Source organism: Rhinopithecus roxellana, chromosome 21 (genome assembly GCF_007565055.1).
Source record: "Rhinopithecus roxellana isolate Shanxi Qingling chromosome 21, ASM756505v1, whole genome shotgun sequence".
NCBI lineage: Eukaryota > Metazoa > Chordata > Mammalia > Primates > Cercopithecidae > Rhinopithecus > Rhinopithecus roxellana.
Window position 1 is genome coordinate 9,262,444 of NC_044569.1, and position 12,279 is coordinate 9,274,722.

Sequence of the window (12,279 nt, forward strand, 5' to 3'; positions counted from 1 at the left end):
TTTATGTAGATTGGAAGTCCGTATTTTATTTCTCTAGTGACATATTTACAGTTCAATATAAATTAAAGGCCTGCTTGTACACCAAAGCCAGGTCCCTTGGGTGGTTCAGTCAAAGAGGTAAGACCTCCAGCTGGCTCACAAGAGAAGCGTCCACTCCTGAAATGAAAAGTAATATTAAACTATTAATGATTAACATTTGTAAATTTCTACTTAAATTGTAATTGTTACCTCACAAGAGCCCAGTTAAGTAACTATTTTTACCCCAAGAACTAGCATGGATTATTAAACATTTCAAGTGATGCAAGATTTTCTCTTCCTAAATATGGAAAAACATCAGACTTCACCATAAACATAAAAAATACAAAAGTAGCACTAACAATAGTTCCTATTTACTGAGCAGTATGCATACATTAGCTCATTTAATCTTTACAATGCCACAAGACAAGTGATACTGGCTTTATTTTACAGATGAGAAACCAAATTTGGGAGATTCAGCATCTACCCAAGAATCAAAGCAAAGAACTATGGCAAAAATACCCAACCCCAGTGAACATTTTTAAAAACCATGTTTTAATAAACTAGAGCACTGTATTTCTTTTTATAGTTGAATTTTATTTAGATCGAGATCCACAGTCACAGTGAATACAGGGAATACACACAGTTATATATTGTATTTGGAAATAGAAACTGGATTCCTTGAGGAGATACGATTTGGGACAATGTCCCTTAGAAGCAGCAAAGTCAAAATCAGTTTGTATTTATGTATTATAAAGACTATATTAGTAGTAGTAATTTTCTGGAAAAAGTTTCCAAACCAGGATGGCCACAGCAGCCACAAAAGGAAGCAAACAAGAACAAGTCCTGATGGAGCAATTTATGAAGACAGGCAGCACAGAGGGAGAAGAACCTGTCTGTCAACCCCACACACACTTTCCCAGGTAATTGCTCACCTCTGCCCTGTCTGACCTCGGTTTCTAGAGCCCAGCTCAGCGCTTACCATATCATGTCGCCCGTTCCCCACTATTCCCTGGCTTTGCTAATTTACCTGTTCCTGCCACAGATTTACCTAAAGAACTTCTTCAGTTTATATCTTTTCAACCCCCTCTGGCTTTGCCCTTCACATTGTGTCATCAATCCTTTAAGTCTGTTCTTTACAGCACTAGGAAATCATTTTTTGTTGGAGCCAGGAAAATGACACCACATAATATTTATAAGATCTTTCAAGATATCACAGCATATAATACAAGTTACTAATGAACAATGTCTACAAAGTCAGAAATCAGTTAATATATTTGGATTATAGGTCTTGTTCACTACAAAAACAGATCAAAAAGGAGTCATTGTATATTGTAAGAGCCTGAAACTTGTAGAGTAAGCAGCAAAATGATACTTCAAAAAAAAAAAAACAGCTTTATATTTTGCAACTTTTAAATTTTATTTATTTTTGAGACAGGATCCCACTTTGTCACCCAGGCTGGGGTGCAGTGATGCAATAAAGGCTCACTGCAGTCTTGACCTTCCAGGCTCAGGTGATTCTGTCACCTCAGCCTCCCGAGTAGCTGAGATTACAGGTGTGCGTCACCATGCCTGGCTAATTTTTGTATTTTTCGTAGAGACGAGACCTCACCATGTTGCCCAGGCGGGTTGTGGATTTGTTGGCTCAAACAATCTGCCCGCCTCAGCCTCCCAAAGTGCTGGGATTACAGGTGAGCCACTGTGCCCGGCCTGTAATTTTTTATGTTATCTATTGATAGGCACCACTGCTGCTCTTTAAATGCCAATGAAATTATTTTGGAGAAACTTTATTCGCCTTTACTATGTTTCTTCTTACAGTTTAAGCTCAGCTACCTGTTTTCTTTTCTGCCTAAAACTTTTCTCTTGATCAAATGTCAGAAGGGAATACGATTTGAAAGTTTCATTTTAGACGTCTTCTGAAAGCTGAGCATTTGGTATCTTAAAGCGTCTTACCAGTTTGGATACATACGGATCTTCTAAAATTAATAAGCTCCTTAATATCGACACTCTGTTTTTCAACACAAAGGATCAATTTAGGAAGATTATAAAAACTGAAGTTTCCGGAACAATAAATGGGAGAATTAATCGTACTTCCTGGGTTATTCACAGGATTATAGAATTTTATATATGGAAGTAATTTTATTTTATTTATTTATTTTTTTGAGACGGAGTCTCACTCTGTCGCCCAGGCTGAGTGCAGTGGTTCGATCTCGGCTCACTGCAAGCACCACCTCCTGGGTTTACGCCATTCTCCTGCCTCAGCCTCCCGAGTAGCTGGGACTACAAGCGCCCGCCACCTCGCCCGGCTAGTTTTTGTATTTTTATTAGAGACGGGGTTTCACCGTGTTAGCCAGGATGATCTCGATCTCCTGACCTCGTGATCCGCCCGTCTCGGCCTCCCAAAGTGCTGGGATTACAGGCGTGAGCCACCGCGCCCGGCCGGAAGTAACTTTAAAAATAATTTGGTCGTTTCCTAAAGTCTGTTCCATAAAATTACAATCCCATGGCACTGTCTAGAAAAACGGGAGTTCCAGTGATCCAGTATGTCTGGCTGTAAACCTCCCTTCCTCATCATTCACACAGTATACCTGAAAATACTACAAAGGCTACAAAATCCTCCAATAAAGCCTATCATTTTGTTTAATCTACTAAAAATGTAACCCCCTTCATCTGTAAACATGCCTCGGAACGCTCAAGGGGCAGTGAGCTAGCCCTGTCCACTCACCTGACAGCCACAATTTACACTAGTGTTTTTCACTTACTAAACAAAAAATGATTTTCCTGATATCTCAAGCTTAAAATGCCATCTAATAATTACCTTGTCTTCACTAAATTTCAAAAAGTATGGTTCGGCAGTCATTCCGACACTATGCGTATGTGTGCCACTTTCACTCATTTGCATTCTAGAAAACTTGACCTTTCTGTAAACTTTCATGGCTTACAGTACTTTGTATACACAAATCACTTTATGAAAGTTTAGTGCTTATCTTTTTACTACTGCTGAGCTATATCCAGCACTGTCCCTACTTTTAGTATAAAAAACCAAAAGTGATGCTATTGTCTACAGTCATCTACCAACCGCACTGGAACTATAGCCTGGCTCTATATTTTTTACATCTCAGATATTACCTGCACCCCATGGAATTATGCAAAATTTAAAATGTCTTTATAAACTAAATATGAAGAATTAAAATTGGATTTAAAATGAGTTATAAACTAATCCACGCTAAAAACTTTCTACCTATTAGTAACCTGAAAACAAGTTTAGAATTTTTCAGTACTTTAAATTCACTGAAAATAAGAACAATCTCAGCACAAAGATATTTAGTAATGTCAAGTTTAAGAGAGTACAGCTGACCCTTGAACAACACAGGTTTGAACTGCATGGGTTCACTTATACATGGATTTTCTTCAGCCTCTGCCACCTCTGAGACAGCAAGGCCAGCCCCTCCTCTTCCTCAGCCTATATACAATATGGAAATGATGACGAAGACTTGTATTGTGATCCACTTAATGAAGAGTAAATATATTTTCATTATGATTTTAATAACATTTTATTTCTAGATTATGGTAAGAATACAGTCAGTATATAATACAACATGCAAAATATGTGCTATGTTATTCGTAAGGCCTCTGGACAACTGCAGGCTATGAGTAAAGTTTTGGAGGAGTCGAAAGTTACACATAGATCTTCAACTGCATAAGCAATCAATGTTCCTAATGCCCATAGTGTTCAAGAGTCAACTGTACTATCTTACCACTGCTTTAATATTTTCAGTGGTCATTCACCAACGATAATACAAAAGCAGTTTTGAACCACATATAGATATCAATCTTGTACTAATTTTGGCCAGGATAAGACCTGGCAGTGGTACTCAGGAATCAGTTACTATTGAACCAGTTTAATTCCTCTCGGTTTTTCATTACAGAGACTCACCATTAGTACTTCTTTCAAAGAGCAGAGATATTTATTATTAAAATACCAATAAAAACGGATCAGACAGCTTTGGTTAAAGAGTCAACTATAACTATATTATGGTTATTGCTATCCCAGTCTGTCATTATTCCATATATCCGAGATACTGGGTAAGTAAAGTGAAAAGTTCTTGTTTTCATATGCTGACAAGACATTCTAGTATTGCTATGTCCAAATGTAAGCTTTATATAATACAGCATTGGTGGATGCTTGCAATTATTGAAACCTAAGTAGACTTTTGTCTGCTTTTTAAATGAGGTAGTAAGTAAAAAATAAAAGTAGATTCAGACACTAATAATTTTAAAGTGTCTGGTTCAAATCCAGAACACTATCAAGAAAATCTCAGTGAAAAACTATTCATGATTACTGATAAGCAACATCCCTATTATTATCAGATGTTGAAAATGCTTAACTGAGTACTTAGTTCCTGCTTATTGTTAAAATACAATGTTATAGTACCTCATATTACAAATAACAGATTTTAATTTCACCCCGATGTCATCCGGATTTATAACTTTAAATACTACCCTTAATAACTGATGAATCCCCAATTTGCATTTCCAGCCCTAACCTATTCCCTATATTCCAGGTTCATATCTACCTATCAGCATCATACCATGGATGTCTAACAGGCAACTCAAACTTACTATATCTAAAACAAAATTTGACTTTTCTTCCCCAAACTTGCCCTACCACAACTCTCCATTTTCGGTAAAGGAACCTCAGAGATGCTCAAGCCAAAAAGCTGGAAATCACTCATAAATCCTTAGTCCCACACATCTACTAAATTCTAATCTTCACACAGCAACTATGACAATATTTTTTAAGATTGCTCATTTCATTCCCTACTGAAAACATTCCAACAACAGTTTTTATTATATTTAAGATTCAGCCCAGATTACTTATCTGGGCCTTATCTCCTCTGACCCCTTCCACTGCTTTCTTTCTTGAGCACCTCACTACAGTCACACTGTTACCTTACTTTTCTTCCAGGACTTTGATACATCCTCTTTCCCCTCCCTGGAACACTGTTCCTTCCGCTCTTCACATGGTTCCCTCTAGCTCTTCATTCAGTTCATGGCTCAAATGTTACCACCTCTAAGAGGCCTCTCCTCACTAAATTTACTCCAAATCTATCCCCTAACCCTGCTTCATTTTATTGTGTAGCCTTTTTATCACTCACATATTACACTAGTCATCTGTTTCCATCACTAGAAGATGAGAACTTTATTTTGTTCATAATTGTACGCGCAACCTAAAATAATGCCTGACACACACAGCAGGCACTCAAAAAAAGTTTATGAAAAAAATGACTGTTGAGTATGTAATGTAATGTGACGTAACAAAGTAGACAAAGCAACTATCAATTTGTGTGGCAGGAAAGTAATAACTGGATTAATGTTGTGAACCATAGATCCCACAGTTCACAAGAAGCAAAGCAGAAAATTCTAAACACCAAAGTGGCCAGGCGTGGTGGCTCAAGCCTGTAATCCCAGCACTTTGGGAGGCCAAGGCAGGCAGATTACTTGAGGTCAGGAGTTGGAGACCAGCCTGGCCCACATGGTAAAACCCTGTCTCTACTAAAAATACAAAAATTAGCTGGGCATGGTGGCACGTGCCTACAGTCCCAGCTGCTCAGGAGACTGAGGCAGGAGAATCGCTTGAGCCTGGGAGGCAGAAGTTGCAGTGAGCCGAGATCACACCACTGCACTCTAGCCTAGGTGACAGAGCAAGACTCCATCTGGGGGTTGGGGGGGAACCCAACATCAAAGTTATGACTATAGAATTTAAAACATCTAATCAGAAGAGAGGGGCCATCTAAAGAACCCAAGTGGATTTCACAAGGAAATCTGCACTTGAGATATTCTTCAGAGTACCCAAAAGGTGAAAGAAGTTACGGGTTGAAGTACAAACCTAAGAATAGCATGAATTTATTTTAAAATAGCTGAATCCTAAAAAGCAGGTGAAGCTTGTGGAAAATACTATGGAATTTGTACTTTTGAGGGGAGGAGAAGACTGTCTATTTAAAGCAAGAATAAGTAAGAGATAGGAGCACTAGCTAAAAAGATACTGTAATGTTAGATGACTAAAGGTTTCACTTCAGTTGCCTCCATAAAGGAGAATGATTTTTCACCAGGGAAATGATTTACCTCCTAAAAAAGAGGGTATACCCAAGCAAGTGAGGAATTAGGAAGAAAATGCCAAAACTCCTTAAGCAAATTCAATTCTATAGGCTCAGGGTGTTGAGAATAGTATGTGTTTCTTAGAAAAGAAAGTAATGGTCAACAGGGGTCAGCTAACATTTACTAAACTTAAGTTATCCTGAATCGACCTCATTTTCTCATTAAGTAGGGTATTATTAGTAGTTTTAGCAAACTATAGAACCACTCATACCCTCTTAGTAATTCTACTTCAGGGAATTGTTATTTATAATAAAGCTTAAGAAAAATATTTTAAAATGGGAGTAAGAGCACATCACAGCTGTTTTAAAACATTAGAATACTGGATGGACATCAAAACCTCCAAATGTGCTGAGGGAAGAAAAAATTTATATATATATAAACACAAAAAATTTGAGGGATTATGACTAAAACCATGCAAACATTTGCTAGTATTAAGAGAGAATTTTGAGTGATTTAACACTTATATATGGAATAAGGGTTTGTTTAAAAGTAAAAGTTCAAGTTCATAACTGAAAGGAAAGTAATTAATATAACACAAGTATGGGACAGGAGCAACCTGGATAAACAGTGAATAGAAAAAGATCTATGTATTATGAAGTGCAGTTAATTGCATAACGTCTCTGAAGTAGGAGTTGATGTAATTAGGCAAAATTATTACAAGCATAACGTCTGGAACAAAGGAGGCAGTCCCATAATGCTCTGTGCTGCTCAGTATGTATCTCAAAATACCATGATTAGGCTGGGCGTGGTGGCTCACGCCTGTAATCCCAGCACTTTGGGAGGCCAAAGTGGGCAGATCACGAGGTCAGGAGGTCAGGAGATCCGGAGACCATCCTGGCTAATACGGTGAAACCCCATCCCTACTAAAAATACAAAAAATAAGCCGGACGTGGTGGCAGATGCCTGTAATCAACAGCTACTCGGGAGCCTGAGGCAGGGGAATCGCTTCTACCTGGGAGGCAGAGCTTCCAGTGAGCCGAGATGGTGCCACTGCGCCACTGTACTCCAGACTGGGTGACAGAGTGAGACACCGTCTCAAAATATTTAAAAAAAAAAATATGGCCGGGCGCGGTGGCTCAAGCCTGTAATCCCAGCACTTTGGGAGGCCGAGACAGGCGGATCACGAGGTCAGGAGATCGAGACCATCCTGGCTAACACGGTGAAACCCCGTCTCTACTAAAAAAATACAAAAAACTAGCCGGGCGAGGTGGCGGCGCCTGTAGTCCCAGCTACTCGGGAGGCTGAGGCAGGAGAATGGCGTAAACCCGGGAGGCAGAGCTTGCAGTGAGCTGAGATCCGGACACTGCACTCCAGCCTGGGCGACAGAGCGAGACTCCGTCTCAAAAAAAAAAAAAAAAAAAAAAAAAGATTAAGCATCACATTAAAGCATTAAAGTCACTAGCCAATTAGAAAACCCACAGAGGAGGGAGAACAAAGCTATGTCACATGAGAAAAACAATGAAACAATTGTGGATATTCCATCTGAGAAAAAGATACGGGGAAGACAGGGTAGCTACGTCAAATAACTGAAGACCTGTCATTTGGAAGAGGTACTAAAATTACCTTTTGTTGATTCAAAGGGCAGAATTGGATTTTGAGGTAGAAATTAAGAGGGAGATAGTCTTTGGGTTAATCTTCTATCAGTATGAACTTTTAAATAATGGAATAGATTTCTATTTGTCGTAAAATTTCCTTCTCTATAAATATGCAGATAGGTATCAGATGATTATCAGACATGGTTTTAGAAAAAAAAAAAATTCTTGCTGTAGATGACATTCATACAGATAATACTATCCAAAGCTCCTGCCAATTCCTATGAACTTAAGGTATAAAATTTTTTAAATTAAGTTTATGTGAAAGATTAATTTAGGTGAGCCACTAAAACTTCTTATATATAAATAAAGCATACCTTGGCCCAGGTTTTGGGATTTTGCCAGCCTTGAGCTCATCAATAATTTCTTCAATATCCTTAGGTGTCAAATCCTCCTGGAAAAAAAATTAACAATAGTCATATTGAAATTACTTTCTTTTATATCAATGTATTTATAGAGACAAGGTCTCACTATGGTGCCCAGGCTGGTCTCCAACTCCTGGGCTTACACAATCCTCCTGCCTCAGCCTCCCAAAGTGCTGGGATTATAGGCATGAACCACCACACCTGGCACAAAATTACTTTCTACTGCTGAAATCTATAAATCCCTAATGCCAGTTATTTTATTGTCTGTCTCAGCTCACAAGATAGTTACCAAGGCATCAACAATTAAGTAACTCCTATATATAGTACACACTGCTAAATATAATATGCAACAAGAGCTGCAGCTGAGGAGGCAATACAGAATATTGCTTTGAATTGAAACATATTTGCATTTGAGTTCTGGTTCTATCACTTACTAGCTAGTAATCTTGGACAAGTTACCCAGCCTCCTCAAGTTTGTCTGTTTATTTGTAAACCTAATTCAGCATGTTTTTGAGGATTAATGAGAAAATATATAAAGTAGAACAATGTCAAGGTACATACTAAATAAATGCTGCATTCTTGAAGAAACAGTAAGGTACAAAGTAGCTGTAGTAACTTGTTAACTAGATGCCTAATATCTATCCCTGAAGATCTAACTACTGCTAACTGAAAGAATATCTATCTCAGACAAATCCGTCTACAGGCTACTATATTTAGACTTAACAATGCTTCACACAAAGCCTTGACTGTCTAATTCCTATTTAAATCAAGAAATAAGTACCCAGAGGCCAAATTCTCAAGGAAAACCAAAGAAAAAAAGTGGAACATCAAGCAAATTTGGCTTCAGGGTTTCAAAGCTTAGAGGGGCAAGGGGCAAGGGGCAAGGGACCCAGCCAGCCCCAGAGAGTCTAACAGAAGACCATATAAGCTACACAAGTTAAAGTCCCCAAAAGCTTTAACCTCAGTATAAGGGTAAACTATCCCTCAAAGAAAACTGCTAGTCTGGAACCTTTCACACCACTGGGGCCAGCAGTAGTGCCAGGAGCAAGAGAGAAAGCAAATCCCTTCTTACAGAAAATCTACCTTAAGTACAGTCCCTCCAAAATTTCCATAAACAAATTTCTAAGAAATATGAGCTAACAAGGTATCTTAAATTAAAATGGTGATATAATTAGGGTAGCAAGCAATTTTTAAAGAAGTAACTAGAAAATGCCATATATATGAATATTAAGAACATTTTTAGAAACTTACAGGTCAAAGGAATCAAAATGAAAAACTTAAAAAAAAATAGAAACAATCAAAAACAAGAAAGACCGCAAAACTTGTGAGATTCAACTGCAGTACTCAGAGGTATGATACCATCTCTATAAAAATGTTTTTAAAAGTCATATAACGTATTAGTATGGCTGCATACATATATAGACACAATTTAGGATAATGATAAAAGATATCTCTGGGATAAAAGGAAAAGAAAAAGATTTGGGATGAAGTATTTCACCTGTATCTGTAGCTTATTTCTACAAATGATGATGATAATATCTGAAGTAAAATGTGGCAAAATATTACTCTTAAGTCCTGATAGTTGGCTACACAAGGATTATTTTCTGTACTTACATCCAAATTATATTTTTCATAATCTAAAGTTTTAAAATTTGTCTTCTGAAGTTAAATGCAAAAATATTTAAAGAATTTTTTGGCCGGGCGCGGTGGCTCAAGCCTGTAATCCCAGCACTTTGGGAGGCCGAGACGGGCGGATCACGAGGTCAGGAGATCGAGACCATCCTGGCTAACATGGTGAAACCCCGTCTCTACTAAAAAATACAAAAAACTAGCCGGGCGAGGTGGCGGGCGCCTGTAGTCCCAGCTACTTGGGAGGCTGAGGCAGGAGAATGGCGTAAACCCAGGAGGCGGAGCTTGCAGTGAGCTGAGATCCGGCCACTGCACTCCAGCCTGGGCGACAGAGCGAGACTCCGTCTCAAAAAAAAAAAAAAAAAAAAAAAAAAGAATTTTTTAAAACCTGGATATTTATGGTAACCATTTCTTCTAAATAAATAATTCAGAAACCAACATCTAAGGACACAAGATCAAATATTTAAAATACTTCAAATATGAATCATACAACTTTAACTTGTATTACATGAAATACTCACATAGTAATTGTCATTTATTTGAACCATTGGTGCGTTCACACAGGCCCCTAAACATTCCACTTCTATAAGAGTGAAAAGTTTGTCAGGTGTAGTCTCCCCAACCTTTATTCCTAAAAATATAAACAAACATTCTAAGGACCAGGTTATATTTTAATAGCGATTTGGTTTAAAAAAAAAAAAAAAAGAACAATTTTTACAGAGGTATATTAAAAGTTTAAGACTATTAAGTTTTTTAAAAAGAGGCCAGGCACGGTGGCTCACGCCTGTCATCCCAGCACTTTGGGAGGCTGAGGCAGGCAGATCACGAGGTCAGGAGATCGAGACCATCCTAGCTAACACGGTGAAACCCCGTCTCTACTAAAAAAACAAAAAATTAGCCAGGCATGGTGGTGGGCGCCTATAGTCCCAGCTACTAGGGAGGCTGAGGCAGGAGAATGGCGTGAACCCGGGAGGCAGAGCTTGCAGTGAGCTGAGATCCTGCCACTGCACTCCAGCCTGGGAGACAAAGCGAGACTCCATCTCCCCGCAAAAAAAAAAAACAAGTTTTTTAAAAAGAAAAAACTCCTAGGCCAAGTGCAGTGAGTGGCTCAAGCCTATAATCCCAGCACTTTCGGACACGGTGGTGGGAAGATGGCTTGAGCCCAGGAATTTGAGACCAGTCTGGGCAATATAGGGAGACCCAGCTCTACAAAAAAATTAAAAATTGGCTGGGTGTGGTGATGCACCACACCCAGCTGGTCTGTAGTCCCAGCTACTCAAGAAGCTGAGGCAGGAGGATTGCTTGAGGCCGGGAGGTTGAGGCTGCAGTGAGTCATGATTGTGCTACTGTACTCCAGCCTGGGTGACAGAGCAAGACTCTTAAAAAAAAAAAAAAAAAAAAAACAAAGGAAAAAAAAAACTCTTTATGTAATTTTAACATTCAAGGAAGTTTTTAGTGGACTTGTTCCTTTAAAAGCAATCAAATTTCAGAGGACACAGTGTTTGCTGTTATATAGCAGTGCATCAGGCTGTATTATTTTCATTTTGATTGCAATAATTAAACTACTAAAATCAGTCACATTATCAGATTTGGCAACGACTCAGAAAACTTCTAACGTCAAAGATTATTAAGGGATGTGAAGAAAATGGGTAGTCTCATAGATTTACAGAAGGCATTTAGGAAAAATACAGCAAAGTCTGACCCTGCAATTCTACTTCTTGTAAACAATCTCAGTATACAACAGGACAAGTATGCAAAGATTTGTGTACATCAAAGTAATTGTGACAGAAAAATGAGGCAGGCCAAGCATGGTGGCTCACACCTGTGATCCCAGCAGTTGGCAGGCCAAGGTGGGAGGACTGCCTGAGGCCAGGATTTCACAACCAGCCTGGGCAACATAGCAAGACCCCTCTCTACAAAAACCAATTAGCTGGGCTTGGCAGCATGCACCCATAGCTCCAGCTACTTAGGAGGGTGAGGTAAAAGATCACTTGATCTTTTAAATGCAAAAATGTTTAAAGAATTTTTTAAAACCTGGATATTTATGGTAATTGGAGGCTGCAGTGAGCCATGATTGAGCCACTGCATTCCAGTCTGGTGACAAAGTGAGACCTCAACTCAAAAAAAAAAAAACAGAAAAAAAAATGAGGCAGACACATATATTGTGCTGTAGAAATACAGCCAAAATGAAGTCTAAAAAACAAGCATACATATAGTACATTTATATATTTAATAATTAAAATGATATAAAATCTACAACTAATATATCCAATTGTTATCAGGATTTATACCTTGATGGTTTTGGGGGTGGAGGTTTTGAGCCAACTTCAGCTTTCTGTTTTATATATTTCAATACCACTCAGCTATTTTTACAACATACACGTACTTTATATTCAATAACAAAATAGTACTTCATTTGACATATATAGTTAGAAGTGTAGCAATAGCAGTTTTGTAGGGGAAAGTGCCCGTTTACTTTTAAAATGCTACTATATAATAACATCTGTTTCAAATTTCCC

General features: G+C 38.4%; 1 protein-coding gene across 3 annotated transcripts in view; it reads right to left on the reverse strand.

Annotated features, from left to right (window-relative positions):
- Positions 1 to 12,279, reverse strand: part of NDUFV2 (NADH:ubiquinone oxidoreductase core subunit V2) — a 36,173-nt gene continuing 23,894 nt past the window's right edge. For 2 of the 3 annotated variants that reach the window (XM_030926018.1, XM_030926017.1), the window contains 3 exons: positions 10,282 to 10,391; positions 8,084 to 8,160; positions 1 to 156 (listed from right to left, as the gene is read on the reverse strand). In XM_030926018.1, the coding sequence (XP_030781878.1) occupies positions 63 to 156; positions 8,084 to 8,160; positions 10,282 to 10,391 (281 nt within the window). In that variant the 3' untranslated portion in view covers positions 1 to 62. The remainder of the gene's footprint in view (positions 157 to 8,083; positions 8,161 to 10,281; positions 10,392 to 12,279) is intronic. The other variant, XM_010373409.2, reaches the window with a different exon arrangement.